The 22990-nt window shown below is 43.7% G+C and overlaps 2 protein-coding genes across 4 annotated transcripts in view; one reads left to right on the top strand and one right to left on the bottom strand.

Moving 5' to 3' along the window:
* Slc24a2 (solute carrier family 24 member 2) overlaps positions 1-13302 on the bottom strand; it is a 249380-nt gene extending 236078 nt beyond the window's left edge. For 2 of the 3 annotated variants that reach the window (XM_050157376.1, XM_050157375.1), the window contains exons 1-2: positions 13160-13302; positions 9767-10850 (exon numbers count right to left, since the gene is read on the bottom strand). In XM_050157376.1, the coding sequence (XP_050013333.1) occupies positions 9767-10702 (936 nt within the window). In that variant the 5' untranslated portion in view covers positions 10703-10850; positions 13160-13302. Of the gene's footprint in view, positions 1-9766; positions 10856-13159 lie in introns of all 3 variants that reach the window. The other variant, XM_050157373.1, reaches the window with a different exon arrangement.
* Positions 1-22990, top strand: part of Focad (focadhesin) — a 1203139-nt gene that overhangs the window by 95805 nt on the left and 1084344 nt on the right. The gene's annotated exons all lie outside the window — the stretch shown is intronic.

Here is a 22990-nt window from a genome sequence, read left to right as displayed (position 1 = left end):
CGCTCTCCATGGCTTGCTCAGCTTGCTTTCTTATACAGCCCTGGCCCACCTGCCAAGGGATGGCACCATCCACAGTGGGTTGCACCTCCCATCAATCACGAATCAAGAAAAGGTCCCCCAGTCTTGCCTACATGCCAATCTGATTGGAGCATTTTCTCAACTGACATTGCCTCTTCCCAGATGACTCTATCTTGTGTCAATTTGGCAAAGAAAATTAACCATCGCCCTCCTAACCATGTCAGAGCCATAAGGCAGCAGGTGGTTCACTGAACATTGGCTTCTCGGGACTCTATGCATGTCTACATTAGGTAGAGCATTAGTTACCCACTGCATGCAGACGGGGCCTGTGCTTGGGAAGAAAGCTGCCATGACACATGGTTGCATTGTAACAGTTTTAGGAGTCCCTAGCGTTAACGTGGGCACGGTTTTACTTGTACTTAACAAGCTCTTTGAAATCGTGGCTCTGAGACTAAAGTCATAAAAAGGAAAATTTGGTGGTAAGATGCAAGGGACTCACTAGCCCGAAGAACATCTTTTTTGTTAAATTCAAGAGTCAGCAAGATGACTCAGCAGGTAAAGGCACTGGCTGCCAAGCTTGATGAACTGAGTTCTAACAACCCTGGGATCCTCATACTAGGAGAGAAGTGACTCTTACAAATTGTCCTCTGAAGAAAACGAGAGTGAGTCACCCATTCCCTGGGAAGCCACAGGCTCCTGTTGAAGTCCAGAGCTAGTCTAGTGGGGTGACTTCTGGATTTCTGTTCTCACCCATCCCTTTGGTCAGACAGAGGCTCTTGAGCACCACAGGGCCAGCACAGCTGCAGAGCAGCCCTGCTGAGAAGCAGAGAATCTTACAAAGAAACTTTGTAACAGGCTCTTAAAAACTCAGGCCACAACTCATTATTCAAAAGGTCGAAGGTATCATTTCCAATGAATAGAAAATGCAAGTACCACAAAAGTGAAAGCAAAATGCCTTGATTTATTTGGATTTTATTTTTATATGTAAATATGCATATACCTTTGTATATATGCACATACATAAGTTGTTATACCTGGCTCTGGGCACAATGGATATCACAATGGACTTCTATACACTAAGTTGTATTCTCAGCCCCTAATATATTTATATAGTGTATATATATATACATATATATTTTAGTGGTAGAGCACTTGCCTAGCATGCATAGATTCCTGAGTTCAATTCCCAGAACCTCAAAAACAACCTTTAAAAAAAAACCTAAAACAGGAATCACGGTAAAAAAAAATGTATTTGAAAGATGCTTACTTAATAGAGTCTAATATGAAAAGTGAATCTAATTTGGAAGTGTGATTCTAATTGTTTCTAATTGTCCGGAGATATACTAAAGTCTAAGAATCAGGATGCACTTTAGAGTCGGGCAGACACAAATTCGAATTCAGTTTAAATCTAAACTGAAAATCATGGAAATCATCTCTATTTCCAGATGCCTTGGTCCTGGGATGTGCAGGTGGGTATGGTACCTGCTTCGGAGGATTGAGATGGGTGAGAACCTGATAGGAAGTGCTGTCTAGCTTCAGATTCCCTTTGCCCTTGACTCCGGAAGGGCCATCGGGGCTCAGCAGTCTCCAGGAGCACAGGGAGGTGGAAGCAGCTGCCAGCAAAGGTGTTCACTGCCAGAATCTGGGAGTGCCAAGGAGGCCTGGTGTCCTGCAGTAAACTTTAAATGTCTTCCCTGCAAGCACACAGTCCCCATCTGTCCAGAAGAGCTATCTCCCAAGGCATGCTTAAGTTAAATTACAGCTTCATTAAGTTGATTAAAACATTCAAGTGAAACATCACATGTGAAGTAGTTACTGAGCAGAGCTAGGTGATATGGATACTGTTAGTGTAAACATAAGAAATTGCTCGTTGGCCTGCTTAGGGTGCTCAACTTCAATATTTCTAAGTACAGCAACAATATAATATGCTAAAACATTGATACACTTGGTCATCTCAGACAGACTAGATCTTCTTAATATAGTAGACCATCTAAGCTACAACCCTATTTCTCCGCAGAGAAACAGAGATTTTGAGTGGCAGAAAATTCCACAAGGTCATACGATCAGGGAGCACATGGCAGTCCAGGAATCTCCGACTCAAGGCTTCCTCTTCAGAATAACTCACCCTTCAACAAAAGCAGAAACTTCCTGATGGTAAATAGGTATGGAAATGGGAAGGAAAGCTAAAGTTAGGATTCTCGGCATATATTTGTAAGAGATCTCCGTGTTAGTCATCAGAGCGAACTTTAAAAGTGACACAAAGACATAGGGAACTGGCAATCTCCACAAACATATGCTTCAAAGCAGAGCCTCCCAATTAATCAGAGAAATGCAAATGAAAGCTAATCAAAAGTCTAGCTCTCACCTGTGGAACTGGAAAACACTGGGACTTTTAATATCCAACGCTGAAGAACGCAGCGGCGCCGTAGAAATTTTAAGAAGCCGAAAGACTTGGGGGTTGAGTTTCTGCTTCACAGAAACTCATGGGTAATGTGTTGCAGCATTTTTATAGCACTAGTGAAACAGTGCAATAAATAACACAAGATGATAAGACGAGATGGTCTAACACATTGCAGGAGGAGGACACACTCTCAATAGGCTAAGATTTTTAACCCCATGTTAAATCATCAACTATAGATAATTTTCAAATTGTGCATGCACAATATTTTTTCTATTTGTGTAAAATGTAGGTTTACGTGTACACAAATCTGAAGATGCACAAACGCATATGTATGAGAATCTGGAGGCATAGAAGCTAAAGTTATGTTTTGATGGCTCAATGAAGAGATTAGAGGTTATTTCATTTTTAGTGCTTTCATTTTTATAGCCTTGTAAAATAAATATGTTATTTTGTGTCTGGTAAAAAAATACAATCTAAAAGGCGAATCTAATATTTAATGTGTTCCATATAAATTTCTATTAGAATTGCCTCTTAAAATTTATTTGGCTCAAAATTTTGCTGTTGGTAGGATGCCTGTTGATGAGGGTCCTTTCGGACGCAGCCGGGACGCAGCCAGAACTCTGGAGCAGAGCACTGAAGTTTCAGATGCAGCCAGGCCGCAGCCAGGACTCTGGAGCACATCACTGAAGTTTTGGACACAGCCAGGACACAGCCAGCACCCTGGAGTACATCACTGAAGTTTCGTGTCACCGTCACTTGCTACATGCACTATCTTTTAGCAAACTCTGGCAAGATGGCCCATTAAATATTCAGAAAATCTCTTCTCAATATATTACATCCCAAATACTGGATAACTTCCTCAAACAAACAAAATTCCTCAATTTTCAGACAATAACAACAACAAATATAGAAACACAGCAAATAAATTCCAAAATAGTTTATGGAAAAACAAACTTAGAAAGAACAACAACAACAAAAGGGCAAGAGAATGATAGGAAAAGCAACAGCAAGATTAGACAATAGAAAGTGTAAGGGGATAACAGAAAGAGAGGTTCCAGGTCCCTCAGTCAAACAAACTGAGCCTCCAGTTCAAAGAAGACTGTCAATGCAAAACCAAAACCAAATGCAGCTGCAGTCTGCATATCAGAGACATATCCAAAAGAAAAGAAGGTGGGAAATCAAAGAACGGGGAAATTAAACCTGCCAAAGGCCTCCAGGAAAGAGATTAAGGTAACAAGCCTATTCTTTTTCAAAGGATAATTATTTTGTGCTCACGCGTGCATGCAGTGTGTGTGCGTGTGTGTGCATGTGTGTGTGTGTAAGTGCATGTGTTTGTGCCCACACAGACACACACACACACACACACACACACACACACACACACACACACACACACACGGAAGCCAGAGGAGGGCAGCAGGTGTCCTCTTCTCTCACCTGCCTTTTCCTTTTCAGGGTCTCTTCTTGATCCCAGGCTTGCAGTTTTCCTGTAGGTAAAGGAAGTCGGCAAACCTCAGCAATCCTCTGCCCTGCAAGGCGGGGGTGGGGGGTTGAGGGGTGGTGGCTGGGGTTCGAGGTGTGGGGGCTGGGCTAAAGGTGTGTGCTGGACACTGGGCTTCTTAATTGGGTGCTGGGATTGGAAGTTCTAGAAGCAATACTCACAAAATTCTAGTTGATTAAGGATTTGTGACCCCCTACATGTTCTTCTTGTTAAAAACGATGAGAAGTTTTCAGATCTGTTTAGAAATATATCCTGCCTAGTTTGGTGATGCACACAGCAAAACTGCACACCTATGATCCCAGGACCCCATCAAAATTGAGCAGGATTGAGGTTGCCAGTTCAGCTGGGCAACACTGAGACCAGGAAGTGGCAAGGGAGGGAGGGAGGGAGGAAGAGGAGGATGGGAAGAAGTAAAAACCCTTTTATTTACATTCCTAAGAAGGGTCTTGACTTCCTTGCGGAGTGTACATCAGCTTTACTGATTTATATACTAGGTTTGAGAGGGCTTGAGTTTTCTAACACATTCTGAATCTTCAGTAAGCTTTGGGCTACGCTTGGGTGTTTATAAAATTAGCTACGATTTAATGAGAGAACTGTGTAAGGAATATTTATCATGCTTCAATTCTCATTTTCCCAGGAACGTAACTAATAGTTCCAACTGCAAAAACTGTTGTCAACCTCGAGGAGCACTCAGGTGGAGTGAAGCCCAGTGAGCCCGGATGACTCGAGCCCAGAGCTTCCCACTTGGCTGCTTTCAGAGTCTTTATTTGGCTCACTCCCTTGATTAGGACTCAGCTGACTTGCTGTCAGATTAGTGCGCCAAGTCTAAGAAGTTAAATACCATGGACAGCTGCTTTCTGGGCCAGTGACAGCCTAGTACAGTGACACATCAAAACCAGATCTCAGCGGCCAAATCCGATGCTTCCCACGAGGTCTGCATGTCCCGAAAACAGACAGCGCTACAGCTTGTACCATCCAAATGTCTGACTAGCCAGCTAGGAAGGGGCTGGGAGAAAAGGGTCCCGGTCATTATAGCCAAAAATGCCTTAAAAAGAAGTTGCTCTCAGTACTGATATTTCTGAGCTCCTCCCAAATGGTCTCCTGATTTCAAGGAAAATTCTAGGCAACAAAACTTCGGGACAAAAGAAGTGGTATTCTTGGAGTTTATGCTAACATGGGAACCACAGATATTCATGGTACACCAACTAGATTTATGAGCATCATGGTAAATCCATCCTCCTGAGAGGCACAACAACGTTTTTGGGCCAATGAGCCACTAAAGTGAATTCGACCTTCAAGGAATGCTTTTGTAAATCAAACCTGGAATCGCTCATTCTGATTCACTTTGCATCTAAGAATGGAACAGCAAACGAAGGGAACCAACATATACTGAACAAGCCACACTTGCCATATATGGCAAGGATGATACTAGATGCTTGCTACACAGATAGGGTTTAAAATTCTTTCCTGATACCCAGGGAAGTCGGGGTACTCAAGGGGCTTGTGGGACAGGTTTCACGGGAGGGGAGATAGAATGTATCAGTATAAAGGGTTAGAAGGGAGTAATGGAACGGGAAGGGTTAAACTGGGGTAGGGAGAACAGTGAACAGGGTAGAGGAGAAAGTACAGAGATGGATAAATAACACTAAAAACCTTTCCAAAACGTCACAGAGAAAGCTACTGCAGTGGACGCTTCCTATTATAAATACACAAACATTGAGAGAGAAGATGGAGTTACCCATAGCAGGGACACAATGCCTCCACTAGGCACCACAGGCTATCAAACAGAAAGCCCAGCACCAGGAATGGGTTATTTCTTTGGAGTCATTGGCCATAGAAGTCTCATAGACCCCCAAACGTTACATGCTATTTCTTATGCTCTTGGCTATCCCACCCCAGATGACCATAAGATTCTATTTCTGAAGACGCCATCAGCTTGAGTCACAGAAGACAGCGAAATCAAACCAAACGGCTACTGGTCTGGAAACTTCGTCTCTGCTTGCCAGTTCTCATAGTTCTGAAAAGCATTAGGCAGGCTACTAGAGGAGAAAACAGTTATACTCCACTGTGAACCCCGTAAGCTGCAATAACAACTGGCCTGGCAAGATAGACACACTGGTGTAATAATGGCACCAATATCACGGGAGTAACCAAGCCCCCCCTTTTTTGTTGGATTTTATTCTCCCTCCCCAAGATGAAACCTATACCTGGTGCCACTATTCAGCCAGGAGCCTGTGGCCAGGTAAGTGAAAGCCCTAGAGTACTTCCTACTATGATTTTGCTAAATGGATAGAATACTAAACCAATCCTTAATGACTCACTGTTATACATATAGATCAATGCATCTCTCAGTCCTCACTGGAAAAGCTTCAATTTGCAATAGAAGGCAATTAACACCGAGACCCGCAGCTGGCCATGGCGCAGAGCGTAAGAGATGGAAGAATGCTTGGCCCTGAAGGAAACATATGTCTTTCAGTGGAAGACCACACTCCCAAGAATATTGAGCAGCACAAATTGGTCTCTAAGGATTAAAAAAGCAAGGACGCAAAGTTGGGTAGGGAACGAAGAGGGGTCAGAACGGAGAAAAAGGGGGGGGGGTAAATATGATCAAATTTTACTGTGTGAAACTCTCCAAGAACTAATTAAAAATAACAGAGCACAGTCTTTCCTGTCTGGGTCTCTGTATCATGTCATGACACTATGGAGCTTTTTAAAGACAGTAGCGGTATCACTAAAGGAAATTTAAAACCAAACAAATTAAAAAAAAAAAACAAAGCCTGAAAAGTACACATGGGGCAGCAACACTTTAGGGAAAGAAATCCCTAACTTCTCTATGTTCACAGCCCATTGCTTCCCGGCACAGACCCGGTCGTCCATCATGGAACCAAATTGAGATTTCCACCTTCCTTATTGAGGTGAGTCATTTGAAAGCCATTTCACTGTGTCCAGCCCAGAAGAGCTGATGGGCAAGGACCATCTGATTATCTGTGTGAGGTTACCTAAATTGTATTTTCTCCACACTCTCAAACCCTCCTGCCCCGTAATTGCAAAACCAAGGCAGCAAAATGAGCTTATAAAAAACATGCCGGTATTTGCTCTCTCGAGACCTATATAGCAGGCTTCTTCGTATGGAGACGTCAGTGAGCTAGAGTCGGTGTAGGGACTCTCTTTCTAAGTGTCCAGATAGCAACAGAACACTGACACCTGTATTTGGGTCACAGTGAGCTCAGCACACCAGAGGGCAAATGGTTATACTCAAAGCAGCCATCCTGAGGCAGCTGTGCTCAGTGCTGGGGAGCAAGCTCTCCAAGATTCTGAAACCTGGAAGGTGAGAAGGGCTGCAATTACTGCGAAGTTCCAGCAGTAATTCTATAGAGAAACTGACTCGGTACAGTTTCCGGAAGGGAATCAGGTTCTTAGGGACCATTCCTTTTGAAAATGTATGACTGTGCTCAAGCAAGACAGAGCTCTGTTAAGAAAAAAAAAAAAGAAAACAAAACAAAAACAAACAGACCATCTACTCTAATTAGTTATCAAATGCCAAAAGAAATGATGATGATTGAATGGAGTAAATTAAAAATGTGGGGAGTGAAAGGACAATAAGAGAATCGACACGTGTGGAAATATTTACAACTATAACCAATGTCTTCATGATAAAATTAATCTATACTCAGAATTTCCAATTTGAGAAGAACACAGAATTAAGAATAAAATTATGGATATGAAAAACACCAAGTAAGAAATGTCAGTCTGAATTACTGACGTGTGTATGAGCAGAGAGGTGACATGACAATCATCTAATTAGGGAGGTAAAAACTCTACCTGCTCTACTGTGGTGAACAGATTATCACTGGCTGAGTGCACTCTGTGGCTTGCATTTAAAAAGTTATTTCCCACGTGTACAAAGCCAGCTGCATTCTGAACCTGACTAAAATCAGAACACAAACTCTGAGATCCAACATCATTGGCAAATGTGGCCAACACAATTTTCAACCAAGGATGTGTCGAAGTAAAGAAGGTCCACCGTAGCATACAAAGAATCCCAAGGCATAGTTCCTCAAAAAACTTTTTACTGTTGATGTGCCCAGGGTATTTCTAGGGTGTCAGATCACTTCCCTGCTTCTTAAAAATATGGCTTTTATTGAGAACTGCCCAGTACTCTGATTGAAACAGACCACAAAGTGCTAAGCAAATCACTCTAACATGCTTGAAGAGAGGCCGAGCAACATCCTTTTTGTTATTAAGGTAGAGCACAAAGCATAAATAAAGTGTCCTTGTCCAATGCCTTGAAGGGCATGTCCTCAGCTGTTACAAGCAAATGCATGCTTGCTATATATTGTGCAAAACAACTTTATAAACCACAGTTTTCAACGAGCACACACAGAAATAAATGTTAGAAGATTTATATAGTGTAAATGTGTCCTGGACCAGAGAGATATCTCAACAAGTTAAGGTATTTGTGACAAAAACCCGGTAACCAGAATGATTCCCTGAACCCAAATACAGGTGAAAAAAGAAACAAAGTCCACAAAGATTTCCTCTGACTGACACACACAGTTTGGCCTGTGTACCCACTGACACATATCAGTACATGATAAAAATGATTAAAACATTTCTCTTTGCATGGGTTAATGTATACTCTGCCTACTGTCTAGGTATTGCTAATGACTTTTTTTTTCACTCTGCTTTTACTCTGTGGTAACTATGAAAACAATGATCATCAACCTAGTCTACAAAGGAATAATGCAAATTTAACTAAGATAGTATCATTTTTCATCTCTTTATGATTAAATCTCCTACCACAACTCAAGCATTTATCTTATATGTGTGAAAAATTTCCCATATGCAAACATGAAAAGTTTCTGTTATGAACTTGGGTTTTCTGTTTAAAACCACATCTGAAGACGGCATTTTTATATTTAGGATATAAATCAGAATGCTGCATAATTATGAAACTACATAAAAATTCATTGATGCTATTCCTCCATTGTTTTTCTTTCAAAGTTATATTTTTTTTCTTTTAAGCTTTTTACAAATATCCTTCCTAGTTAAGCAACATCCCCTCAAGTTCTGCTGTGAAAGTAGTCTGGGTCATGTTTATTACGGTGTGCAAGATGGGCTGCTGCGGCACAGTGGCGGGTGCCAGGGCTGCCGGTGACTTCCTCTATAGATGCTTCTGATCCATTGCAAAGAAGATCACTAGGATCAAAAAAATAGGCATAGGTCTGGGTGTCACTCGGTCTCAGGGTGCTCGCCTAGTAACATGAGAGACACCGGGTTCCGTCCCAGCACCATGAAATAGGACGGACTTAAAAAGAGGACACATGGTTATGGCCATTGTAGTGGAAGCCAGACTACTGTTAAGCCCAAGCTGCTGCTGGAGGGCACAGCAAACTTTCTCCCCTAAACATCTTTAAAGAGATGGCTCTTGTTCTTCCACCATATGCTATTATCAAAAACAAAACCCTGTCACTTGCTAAGAACCTGCCTATAAAAGTTAAGTTGCTCACAAAATCACTGGGTTCATTTTCCTAAAATCGAGTCAATGCTGAGCCTGCCTTGGGATGCCTGTATCTACATTGTCCTTTTTAACTCCATAGTCGCGTGGAAACTTGGTAGACTTATGAACAACATGCCCCCCAAATTTAAATTTTCTGCTGCCATTTTCATTGGCTTTCACAAAACTGTAGGATGCAATCTGTTACCACGATAGCCCAAAGATCAGTATAGGAAAAAACAAACCAAAACAAACACACACGAAAACAAAAGCAAGCTGCCAACTGCCAAGACATCTGCCTTCAGAATGAGAGCTAAGAAAGCCGTTAGTAAAGGCTACTTCCACTGACCTTCGCTTGGGCTTCTGGTGCCGTCACCTTGACAACTTTATTGCGACTTATCATTTGCTTCACCCATCCTTCCACTTGGACGTTGAACTTCATGAAAACCACATAGCCGAAATAAGCTGTTAAGAGCAGCAAGCTCTCCCACCACATGATGACGTTGTCCAGGAAAAATATGATCAACATGATCAAGTCGACGATGTAGAAGGACACATCCCGAAAGAGCGGCCACCATGTCAGGTTTAAGATTTCTCTAGAAAACAGAGCACACATGCCAATAACAAAGAGGATATTGAACACGGCGGAACCTACAATGGTGCCTATGCCAACATTGCTGTGAGCAATGAAGACCCCTATAAGAGACGTGAAGAGTTCTGGGGCTGACCCGCCTGCAGCCATGAAGGTGGCTCCGGCCACATCATCAGAGATGCCCAGTTTCTCAGTGATGACAGTCAAGGAAGGGACGAAGAACTCATCACAGACAATGGCTAAGGCTATGAACATGTAGATCATGCCGATGACATGGAGGATGATGGCGCCTTTCCTGCGCTCCTCTAGGGAGAAGATGTCCCTTGGGTAGTCTCCCTGGGCATGGTCGGTGCTGTTCTCGGCTTTGTCTTCCTGAGAAGCGGGTGGCTGTGTGGCATCATCTAGAAACTTGTCATTAAAATCTAAGAGAGTTCTTTGATGGTGGCCCTGGGCTACCCTAGGGCCACTCACGTCACTGGCTTCTCCTGTGTGGCTCTGAGTGTCTGTCTCAGTAAAGGCACTGATTGAAAAGGGGACAGTGCTCATAGCGACCAGGCCCATGACAAGGCCAATGACCCGAATTAGCTTCAGTTTTTTTCTGGCATGATAATGTCTCCGGCAGCCAGATGGTGGCTCATTGGAGCTCCATTTCTCCAGCAATCTGACTGTGGTACTTTGGTGCAGATCCGTCATCCTGGGTCTTCTGGTGGATATGGTGGTCTTCACACTTCAGACTTGGCTAGATGGTTCTTTCATACTGTTCCTGGCTTCCTGGTTAATTGTGCTTGTGGGACGCGTTTACAATCAGGTATCCTTCCTCTTCACAGAAAGATTTCACCAGCTATGCTTAAATAAGAACAACAACCAAGGTAAGTAGGTCACCAAAATCTTATGTTTCTATAAAAATAACTGCAAATACAATAAAGTCTTGTCCTATAGTATGTGTTCACGGGTAAGTTACTTAACTTATCTGTGCCTCAATTTCTTTATTTTATTTTCTAAAGGTTTCTTTTAATTTTAGTGATGTGTGTCTGTGTGTGAGTATGTGCACATGTGAGTGCAGGGGGCCCCAGGAGTCCAGAAGAGGCCCTAGGATCTCCTGGAATTGGAGGTACAAGCAGTTGTGATTTATCCAACATCGGTGTTGGGAACCAAACTCAGGTTCTTTGCAAAAGTAGTATGTGCCCTTAGCTTCTAAGCCATCTCTCTAGCTCTGGGTTTCCTTATTTTAAAACTGGGGAGCAGAACTAGGGTGAAGAATTTACTTAGCATATGTGGGATGTGGGTTTGATCCCTAGCTACACACACACACACACACACACACACACATGCATGCACCAATATAATGGGATAGTTATAGACAATTAAACCCTTGCCAACCAGAATTGCTTTTATTGCTCATATGTGTATATGTACGTGTGCGTGCATGTGTTGTGGGGAGGATACTGAGGATTGCATTCAGAGCCTCAGACACTCCAGATAATAGCGCTACCACTGAACTATGACCTCACAAATTGCTTTAGGATAATGAGAACAAAAACAGCACTTGGAAGAAGAAGTGGTATCTAGAATGGACTCATAACCACACATGTATAAACCAAGTAAATATTTCAACACATCTGACGCCAGGGTGAGACAGCTGAGATGTGTGTAAGTATAAAACATTTATAGGTGAAAGTCAAGTCATCCATTTGAAGCCATGCAACATCGCTCGGTGTTAAAATGGCCCCACTTCTTTCAGAACTAAGTTCTTGACGACTGACCATTATCCATTATGTTTTCTTCTAGAACAATTATGTAATTCGGTGCATTTTCTGATTGAACCTATCATTTGGAAAGGGTGGTTTGGGGGAGGAGGTAACGCTGCTTTTCTTTTCACATAATAATCCCAGGATACTATTTTTCATGATTGTGTCTCATACAGATACAGAAAACCTGCTCTTTAAATATTTAAGTTTATGAAAGAAAAAGAAAGAAAGGAAAGAAAAAGCAAGAAATGTCCTGTCGACATGAACAAGCTGTTTTCTTAAAGCATATAAACACTGCTTTCAGTTGGAGCTTCGGAACAGCAACAACCAGAACCCTTTAGTCGTATTCTCCATAGCTTAAATAAAGCTCAGCGCAGGGACATGACCGGGAGGCTATCTTGAGAGACCAAGTATGTATTTCGTAAACAACATGCAAGTTGCAGCAACACCTCTGTCCATAAAACCCTCCCCCAGTAGCCCCAACACCTATCCTTTATGCCAGATACGCAGAGCAGAATTTTGATTCGTTAGTCTACGGAAGAGGTGGGTAGAGTACCCCACACGCCTGCTCCTACAGTCAAGATTCTCTTTCTAAACAAGCCTCTCAATGTCCTGTTTTGTATTCTTTTTTGGTGCCAATAATTTTATTTTCGGAGCATTCGCCGAGATCACTTCAGGTGTAAAATAAGCTAATTAAATACACGCCACTTATACAGTGGGATTAGCTGGAGCAGAGCAAGCCCAGCAGTCAACGCAGGTTGAGTTGCCACTGCTCCTCAGATAACCCTAGCCCATCGGATGCCCAGGCAGGCTGCAGATGTCTATGCTTAGCACCCGTGATTAAGCGACTGGCAGCGCTCTAGGGATTGTCACAGTGCCGGGTCAGGGCTAGTAGCAGGGCTGGACTACTAGGGTGTAAGATCAGCTCTAGGGTGAGCTCTGTAAATCCTCTGCTCTGATGTCTGGGATGTGCCCCCCAGCTGCGCCCCAACTTTGCCTTGAATGATCTTAAACTTTTTTCCATGGATGGTCAATAAGAAAATAAAACGAAAAAATAGCTGGACCCCACCTGCAAGCTGGAAGCTGCGATGCTTTCGGGGTGAAGCTTGCTCCACTGTTTTTAACCCCAGATAGCTAGTCGGGGGGGGGGGGGCGTCTTTGCGCATCCCTTCCTAAGTCAGGCTCTTGCTGGTGCCCTAGCTCCGGGACGAGCCCGAGTGGGCCACATAGGGGCTGGCAACCCGCGCCCCCGAGCGGAGAGAGTTGGCTAACTAGGAGCTGGGCCTGGGGCGCCACGTCCGCTGCGGGGCCACCTGTGAGCCTGCGGCGGAGCAGCACGATGCGCAAGACCCGCCGGGGGACCAGCAGCTAGGCGGACGCAGAGCCGGAGCCCCGCACTTACCCGCACCGGTGAGCAGGGCTCGCACGCCTGGCCGCTCGGGCCGCCTCCTCCGGCCTCCGCCTCTCGCGCCCGGGCCCCGGACTAGTGAGGGCGGTCGCCTTCACCAGCTGGATCTGGGCTTGTGGGGACAGTGAGCAGCGGCGAGTGCCGGCGCGAGCTGGGCTGGCGGGCGGTGTTGGGCCCCTCCCTCTCGGCGGCGCGGGAGTAGCCGCAGCTCGGCGCCCTCCCGCCCTGCGCGCCTCTTGCGCGGGCCACGCCCGCCGTTGCCGCCTGTCAGATTTCTCTGCAGTGGGGACCGGGTCAGGGTTTGCAGGAAGGCAAGGGCACAAAGGAGAAATCGTACAGGTCCCTGCAGCACTCGATTCCCGAAGCCCGAAAGTGCTGTTAAGTTTGGGGTCGCCTGTAGTGGCCACCTCCTCTCCAATCATCTGCAGGAATAAGAATTGATCTCTCTTTACTATGCAAAGGTGGAAAAGATGGTGTTTAGAAAAGTACAGGCCTCGGGGGCACGGCTCTCTGTCAGAGGGAACTGAACTCTCTGTTTTACAATGATGAGAAAGTGAAGGGTCTTTAGTTCGACAGGCAAACCGTTTGTTACCTTTATGACCCAAGACACTGGGGTCACTTTGGTGTCCCTGACAAGACTCATGTTTTGCCTCCAGATTTCCAACTCTGCGTTCCCCCCTGCCTTGTTTGCAAAGACCCTTTAACCAGGGGAAATTGAGTCCAGCTCTCTGGTGAACAAGTCAAGTGTCTGGGCCAATTAATAGGAGGTGGAACAAGCTAGTTGTTGAGGGAAACATTTTTTAACCTGATGGATGAGGGGGACCCAACCTGGGAAACTGTAGAGGTTTTCTGTGCATTAAGGACCCTTTTTGCATGCCGTCTTTCTGTCTCTGCAGCCCGCAGAGGTTCACTCAGACCTTCAGGGTTGTCTTGCCAAGTAAAGGGAAACCTCGGGTTTTATTTTGAAAGTCATGGGCTGAACAACAACAACAACAACAAACCTTTACTTCTTGTTCTGGGAAATTTCAAACATTCACAGATGTGAGAAAAGAACACAGCAAGGCTTTATGGGGCCATCACAGCCTTGCAAAATTATTGACTACCTGGCTGGTTGTGCATTATTCCTGCAGGCACCCTTTCCCAGTGTCCTCCCCATGAAGCAAATCTCAGACAACACTCCATTTTATTCACAAACCCATAGAAGAAGGAAGAAAGCAGTTAACCAGTACTAAGACTGTGTCAAGGAAGACTCCAGAGATGACCCAGATAGGCTTACATTGATCATGATGAGTCAACTTCAACATCAGGAGATTATTGCAGTTGCTTCAGGCCCATTAACAGAAGTTCATAATGTTTCCAAAACAACCCAACAGATTGGTAACTGCTGATGGCAGAGAGAACCATTTCATATTGCAAAAATACTTTAGAAAGAAGAAAACAATCATACATCTATTCTACAAAGTTTTATACAAATGGAACCTGAGTATATCCCATTCAGCTTCGCTTCCCTTGTTTTTGACTCTATTGACTGAACAATCCCGATCGTCCCCAGGCAGCAGACACCAAGAATAGGAAAGTGAGAATAGCCTAAACATGTTAGCTGTGCAGTAGTTTCCTCTGACATTCAAACCTTTCATTTTTGTTGGAAATTTAAAATAGGGTGTGAAAAGGGAGACTGAGCAACTGGATAGTTTAAGACAGGAAGTTTACAGGAAAGTGAACCAACTGCTATTCTAAGGGGAAGTGAAATACTCCATCCTGCAGGGAAGCAGCTAAAGGCCTCAAGACCAGACATAAACAACCTAAGATGGCTTCAGGAAGTCCCTGAAACAGATCAAATTTACTACTCTCCACCTAAGAGTGTATAAGTGTTAAAGACTCCTGAGGGACACTCTCAGACCAACTAAGGGAAGACTCACAGATAAGACAAGGTTCAAGCTTAGCTGTCTAGAAAGAGGCCTAGACCAGACCAACCACCAGGAAGAAGAAGATATTAGCCAAGTAACTTGGAAGAGGCAGAGATCTGCTGAAGTTTCCTGAACAAAAAAGATGAGCCAAGTCTCCCAGAAGAAGCTCAGATCAAACGAATGACAAGCATCCTCCAAACTGTTCGTCTGTCTCCAAGCTGTGGAGTGCAGTTCAAGTACCTAGCTTTTGTGAACTGTCTCCCATGGTGGTGTGGGGTTTTGATGATGCAGCTGTGCCTGAGTTATTTTCAGTCCTGCAGTCAACCCCTCAACCATATTTCTGTAAGAGTCACAAATAAACCTCATTGGTTGACCAAATTGGACTTTAGTGGTTGTGGTGGTTTGAAAGAAAATGGCTCCCAAAGAAATTGGCACCTTTTGGAGGTGTGGTCTTGTTGGAGGAAGTGTGTCACTGTGGGGGAGGCCTTGAGGTCTCACTTGCTCAAACTTCACAGAGTGTGACGCTCAGTCTACTTCCTGTTGTCTGCAAATCAGCATATATAGCTCCTTTTCCAGCACCACATCTGCCTGCACACTGCCATGCTCTCCACTATGTTGATAATGGATTAAACCTCTCAAACCGTAAGCCGCCACCTCAATTAAATGTTTTTGTTGTTATATGAGCTGTCATGGTCATAGTGTCTCTTTACAGCAATAGAAACTTTAACTAAGACAGTTAGTGTCTTTGGCCTGCCATTGATTCCTATCTGGGGTAAAATTGCTGTTTATTAATGTCTTCTCAGAAATAGTATCACATAGCACTTAAACCTCAAAAGACAGAAGCAAGAGGATCTCTGTGTTTGAAGCTAGCTAGAAAACTTACAAATGTAGTTATGGCACACTGCTTCCTACCAGGACCTTTATTGGTGTTGTTCAATTCCCTTCAACTTTAGCCCAGAGGGGTCACCAACTCTCCATTTGGCAGAAAGGGGAATGGGACTCAGATGAAGACCTGTGTCTGCAGGCTGTACTGTCTGGGTTCACACTTGGCTGATTGTGGCAGAAACTCAGCTTCCACAGCTTAACCAAACAAGACTTTATTTTTCTCAAAAAGAAACCTGGAAACATACTGTCTAGCATTTGTCTGGTAGCTCTATGATACCAGCCTTAGAATTCAAAAGTCTATGCTCTCTCATCTTAATGGATAGCTTTTATCTTCAGTGCTACAGAGTTGTTGCCTTGGGGGGGGTAATATGTCTGAATTCCAGACAAGAATAAGGAATAATGAAGAGGGAAAAAAAACGAGACTTCCTTGTTAAACTTTCCCTTTTTATTTATAGAAGGATGCTGTCATAACACATCTCCATGTGAATGGCCACCACTTGGTCATGGTTACACTTAGCTGTAAGGGAGGATGAAATATTTCTTAAGTGGGTTCGTACTCAAGTTTTAAAGAAGTGGGGCTTTGTTTGAAGCAGACAAGGAGGAATGGATGTTGAATGAGCAGCTAACAGCATTTGACAGCTTCAAAGTATCTTAATTTGGCAGCTGCACAAGAACTTGACAGTGAGCTGCCGTGAAAATCGAGAAGGCTGGAAGTGCATTACTGTAGTGATGGAGAGCCTTCGCTGGTCTATGCCACATTCCCTGAAGCCAGAACCAAAGGACAGCTATGTCCTCCCACTTGTTGCTTGGTCATCGAGAAAGGGGTATTCCTGAGAAAACCTGAAGCTTGATCAACTCCTTTGTCAAGAGCCAATAATGAACCTCTTTAGATAATCATTTAAAAATTTTAAATATACACTACACACATGTAAACATTGCTTGACATCATGCTCACCCTTGTATTAACTAGCACTTTGTTTGAATATTGAGTTAGTGGGAGTGGTTAGTAATTACCAGCTGAGAGTAGTTGGCTCTCTTAGTAATTCTATAGCAGCCTTTCAAAAACTAATATAATACTTTCAAAAATCATGGGCCACACTTGAATTAATAAAGCTAAAACAGAATTCTCAGGTGTCACTAAGTCACTCTGACTCTAATTCCACCACCAGAAATTTGTTACTTGGGCTACTTATTTTCACAATTTCAGTATTACTTTCTTTAGTGTAATATCTTTCTTAACTTTTTGAGAACTTTATAAAATGTACTTTGACCATAATTGTCCTCCACCCCTCCCTTTGACTTCTCCCTGTTCCACCTCACCATCCTTTCCCAACTTCATGTCCCATCAGGTCCAGTTTTTTGCTGGTCATGCACATGTGATTATGGGGCATCCACTGGATGGACAACACAGTAGAGGCCACACCCTTTAAGAAAACTGTCTCTTCTTTCCCCAGAAGTCATCAATTATCAATAGCTTCCCAGTACAGGATTAACAAGCCTTACCTACTTCCATGCTAGACTGTAGAGTGGCTTAATCTTATAGAGATCTTGCGCAGGCAACCACAGATGCTGTGCGTTCATGACTTCAGTGGTTACACCGTGTCCCAAACAAGACACTGTTTGCTCTGGGTCTTAGATTCTTTCTGCCTCACCTTCCTGGCTGGCCTCTGAGGCATGGAAAAGGGTGTTGGGTAGATGTTCTATTTGTGGCTGAACACTGTACTGATGCTTATTCTCTGTATTTTGATCAGTTGTGAGTGTCTATGTTAACCACTGCCAAGCACACAACACAAAAAAAGTTCTCTGTCGAGGTCTGAGAGCTGCATTAATCTATGAGTAAAGACAGGCAAACTTAGAAGGCAGTTTGATACTGTGTTTATGTTAGCATAATATTAGTGGTAGAGTTTACCCCTGGGGCCTAAGAGCCCTCTAATCATGGGTTCTTGTCCACACTTATAGTACCAGGCAGGTGTTTCCTCCTGTGGAGGCCTTAAATAGAAAACACTATCCTGAGTGAGGTAAGCCAGACCCAAAAAGAGGAACATGGGATGTACTCACTCATATTTGGTTTCTAGCCATAAATAAAGGAAATTGAGCCTATTAATTTGGGTTCTTAGAGAAGCTAAATAAGAAGGAGAACCCAAAGAAAAACCTATAGGCAACCTCCTGAATATTAACCTTCATCAGGCTATGAAAGGAGACAGAGACAGAGACCCACATTGGAGCACCGGACTGAAATCTCAAGGTCCAAATCAGGAGCACAAGGAGAGAGAGCACGAGCAAGGAACTCAGGACCGCGAGGGGGGTACCCACACACTGAGACAATGGGGATGTTCTATCGGGAACTCACCAAGGCCAGCTGGCCTGCGTCTGAAAAAGCCTGGGATAAAACCGGTCTCGCTGAACATAGCGGACAATGAGGACTACTGAGACCCCAAGAACAATGGCAATGGGTTTTTGAGCCTACTGCATCTATTGGTTTTGTGGGAGCCTAGGCAGTTTGGATGCTCACCTTACTAGACCTGGATGGAGGTGGGTGATCCTTGGACTTCCCACAGGGCAGGGAACCCTGATTGCTCTTTGGGCTGACGAGGGTGGTGGACTTAATTGGGGGAGGGGGAGGGAAAGGGGAGGCGGCGGTGGGGAAGAGATAGAAATCTTTAATCTTTAATTAATTAATAAAGAAATAAATAAATTTAAAAAAATCTATTCTATTTCCCTTCCTCTGGGAGATCCCTATGTGCTGGGACCATTTGGAGTCCTGGCCTCTAGCTGCTCTCCCCTGCTAGTGACCTTTACTTGGCCTTCTGATTTGAGCTACTGAAAGCTGGGTCCAGCTCTGCTTCCTGAGCACATGTTGCCTTATCCTTGATTGAGGATCAGGGGATGAGGTTTTCACCTGCTGGCCCATCTGTCTGGGTATATAAGCTTCCGTGGTACTATTCAATAAAGGACTTCTTTACCAGTGAGAAAAAAAAAATCTAGTCATAAAACAGTTGGTTACTTCCATAACATTTGTGCCGCCATTGCACACATGGGCATATCCTGTCACAGAGATCATTATTGTTGTTCAAAGTGTTCACAGCTGGGTAAGACTATTGAAAATGTTTTCTCCCTGGCAGCTTGCATAGCACCTTCCAGAACTATGAGAGCTATGAGTGTGGAAGCTTCCTGGTTACTACCAGTTTGATTTCTCCAAGTTCAATGATAAAAGTGCACGGTGTCCTCAGCGATAGGGTCTTACCATACAATTCCAGTGAGCAATCAAGAACAATGGCAATGTCTTTTATTGCAGTAGTGGTCACCGTAACCCTTCTCACACAGAACTGGAGGGGAAATATTGAACAGTTGGCACTGTACTTTTTCTTTGACAGGAATTGTTTTAAAAAATAACTATCTCTAGTGTCATCGAAGTTATTAGCAACCTTTAAAACTACTTTTAATAATTTAAAGACAAAGCAAATTGGGAAAACAGATAAAATCTGCAGGAAATTATTATAACGTGAAGGTGAACAGCACAGAGTCAGTTTAACTGCTTTTGTCTTCATTCTCCCCACGTGCCCCTGCCTTCTGTGCCCCTTTTATTACAGTGTTCAGCTTCCCTGCTCTCAATAGCTGTGAGGGATGCAGTGTTCATAGCATTAGCAGTTCCCAGGGTTTCCTCAGGCTGAATATGAAAATCTCTTGCTACGAGCTTGTAGAACTCAGACCACAGCCCTGACATTCCCCTCTTTAGGAGCCCGTGAAGTCAAGAATCGGGCTGTGCATTTCAGCCTGTACACACGGTGAGTGTCCGTGAGAGGAAGAATCAGAAGCGCCAAGCGTTACTGAAAGCTGATTGGGGAGGAGTCGCTTGTGCTGTGCTAACAGGAGACTCGGAGATCACAGCGGCCTAAAATAACTTGTCCCTGGTGAATTTTGCTGTGATACCCTTGTTCTGAGTTGCAAGTTTGCTCCTAAGTGGGCACCCTGCTGCTTATGGCCATGGAAAACATGGACTGGCTTTTTAAGACTTCCGCTCAGAAGCCCTACATCATGGCTGCTCACTACCCATTGGTGAGCAGTGGCTGCACATGATCAATCTACGTTCAAGAGCACGAGCACAAAGGAACAATTATTCTATGTGCCCAGCACTTGTGACTGCCATGCTAGGCAACAGATGTGAGAGTAAAAGAATAATGTCTTAAGCACTGACTGGGGTTTTCACTGGAAAACAGTTTTTATTTATCTTTCTACTTTGCTGGATTTTTTAATCAGTTATTAAGATTCTCGTTTTACAGATGAAGAAACCAATATCCTGTAGGTTAAAGTAGCTTGCTCAACATCAAACAGATCACACTTGAATACAGTATTGTCTCCCAAGTCTGAGTTCTTAAAGGAATATAACAGTGATGTGGGATTCCCCTCTGTATACTGTGAATACCATTGGTTAATAAAGAAACTGGCTTGGCCTGATAGGGTAGAACAGAGCTAGGTGGTGAAAACTAAACTGAATGTTGGGAGAAAGAAGGGTGGAATCAGGGAGAAGCCTTGGAGCTGCCACCAGAGATAGACATGCTGAAACCTTGCCCATAGGCCACAAGCCTCCTGGTAAAATTTAAAATAATAGAGATGGGTTAATTCTAGATGTAAGAGCTAGCTAGCAATATGCTTAAGTAATTGGCCAAGCAGTGATTTAATTAATACAGTTTCTGTGTGGTTATTTTGGGTCTGAGCTGCCCAGTGGCCAGAACGACCAAGCAGCCTTCCTACATCATGACAGGGTTAGTGCATTTTGCTATTGAGATGACAGGCTTAGGCAGGTCTGATGCATTTCTGGTACCACTAGTTGGTCCATAGTCAATAGCAGTCTGCTTCATAATAGAACATATTTTGCTTATTTAAAAACCATAGTGTAAATACTAAAGTGGAATCCTGGCACTCTGTAAAGACATTCTTCTTAGGTGCCTAACCTGGCTGACTTTGCTTTTCTTTGCTTTTGGTGGCATGTTTTTGTTTGTTTTGTTCGTCTGTGGCCTTTCTCTTTCAGTTTAATAAAAATCCCAACAGCAAAAGTATCTGTGGGGCTGAGGGGCAAGTTTAGAATTCTCCCCCTTTCACAGAGGGATTTTCAGCATCACTTATACCCCACATCCCGGCGACGGCTTTCTCCTTCTGCTTAGCTGTGAAGTGAGGAGAAATGATGAATGGCTAGTACTTTTACAAGAGGAACAAGATTTTTTTTCTGGTTTTGAAATGCTCAGGAAGTTAAAAGTCAGCTTTTCTTCTCAAGCTCAGCTTAGCCTCCTGGCTTGTGAACACCAGCCCTGGGCACGGTGCTGAGGCAGGCCGGGAGGAGGGCAGTCAGGTCTATTGATTTCAGCAGTAACTTGGAGTCGAAAGTCTTGGCTGTCTTCCTGGCTCCAGTAGGGACTTCTTGAGTGACCTCTAGGACTCCTTGTGTCTCAGAGCCACATTGGCAGGGAAGTACAGCCAACCCTGGTGAGGAAGACTGCAGGAGGATGCCTGGAGTCGGAACAGCCCGCTGAAAGAAGGTGCCTCTGCTGCCTGCATCCCCGTGTGCCATCTGTGGTTCAGGATTTGAGCATAAAGTGAAAGCCACAGTCCTAAAAGGGAGTCGCATGCCTCAGTCTCAAACAAGATGAGCCACCGAGAGTGCGCCACTGCCTTTGACTCTTGACTGCAGAACTAAAATATTTGTGCTGTTCCAACCATAGCATTGGAGTGAATAACTTTAATCGTTTTCCCAGGTTGGGTGTCAGGCTCTGTCGTTGGAGTAAATACTTGTCCATGCATGGTGGAGCTTGAGAGCCTTTCCACAGCATTCCTGTTCACAGGCCTCTGCCCCAACTCTGGGGTCACTTAAAGAGGTTTGGCTGGGCTTTCTCACCTTCTCCTCAGTCACTTCCTTGGCAATTACTGACAGCTCCTCTTCCACCTGCTGCCCCATTGTTTATTCCTCAGTTGCCTGGGAACCAAGGTGTGAAGACAGGTGACATTCAGGGGTCCCACTCCAGGTCTGAATGCAAGGACTCCACTGAGAAACTGCTGCTCCTTCCCCGTGCCTCCTGCTTCCTGGACTCACTGTCATGTGTACCGTATTCCTTTGTTTATTGGAGTGCAGCCCAGTGTGTCTTCCAAGGGGGATAGGAAGAAAGATGTTGTCTCCACAAGCCTAGCATGTCTAACTATACATTTCTAGCTCAGAATGGTCCTTTCTTGGAAATGCTAAGTTCTTTCTTTTGGAAACAAGGTCTTGCTACACAGCCCAGGCTGACCTTGAATTTGTGTCTAACTACCAGAGCATCCTGTGTGTTTGGATGTTTGTACACATGCTGCTAGAATGAGAACTCTGATTTTCAAAGGTTTTTTTTTTCTGCTGTTGGATGTTTTATTGTTGCTGTAGAGAAAATTGGTGCTATTAGGATTCCTGGGGATTTTGATGGTATCTTTTTTATCTCTGGTATGATTTTTAAATTTTTGAATTCATGGTGCTCTAAAATTTTGTATATTAATGTCTTGGAGTGAGTTAGGTAGGTTTATTTTAAATTATTTAATTTATTTTTATTGACAAAATATTTTTCACACAATATATTTTAATGATGGTGTTTCTCCCCCAAATCTTTTCAAATCCTCCCTACTGCTCCACCCACCTAAATCCATATCCTTCATTTCTCTTGTTAGAAAATAAATAGGCATTTAAAGAAAAAATAATAAAAATAAGATTAAAAAAAACAAGCAAACTTGAATAGGACCAAACAAAAAATTTAACAGAAGACAAGAGCCAAAAAATGCACAAGAAACTCCTATAGACACAGAGACATACACATTGGGACACAGAAATCCCCTAAAAACACATCACAAAACAGAATATAAAAGCAAAAGACCTGTAGAGATAGAATAAAAAGCATCTAAAAGATTCTCAGAAAAGGCATTGTGAAACAAACAAAAGAATTAAGACAAACCCACAAAACATCATAACCACAGCTGGATATGGGGCCTGGTCTTAAGAGTGGTTTGCAGTGGTGGCACT

The sequence above is a fragment of the Alexandromys fortis genome, unplaced genomic scaffold (genome assembly GCF_014885135.2).
Source record: "Alexandromys fortis isolate MF-2015 unplaced genomic scaffold, M_Fortis_MF-2015_v1.1 scaffold_64, whole genome shotgun sequence".
Lineage (NCBI taxonomy): Eukaryota > Metazoa > Chordata > Mammalia > Rodentia > Cricetidae > Alexandromys > Alexandromys fortis.
This window is presented reverse-complemented; position numbering and strand designations above follow the sequence as displayed.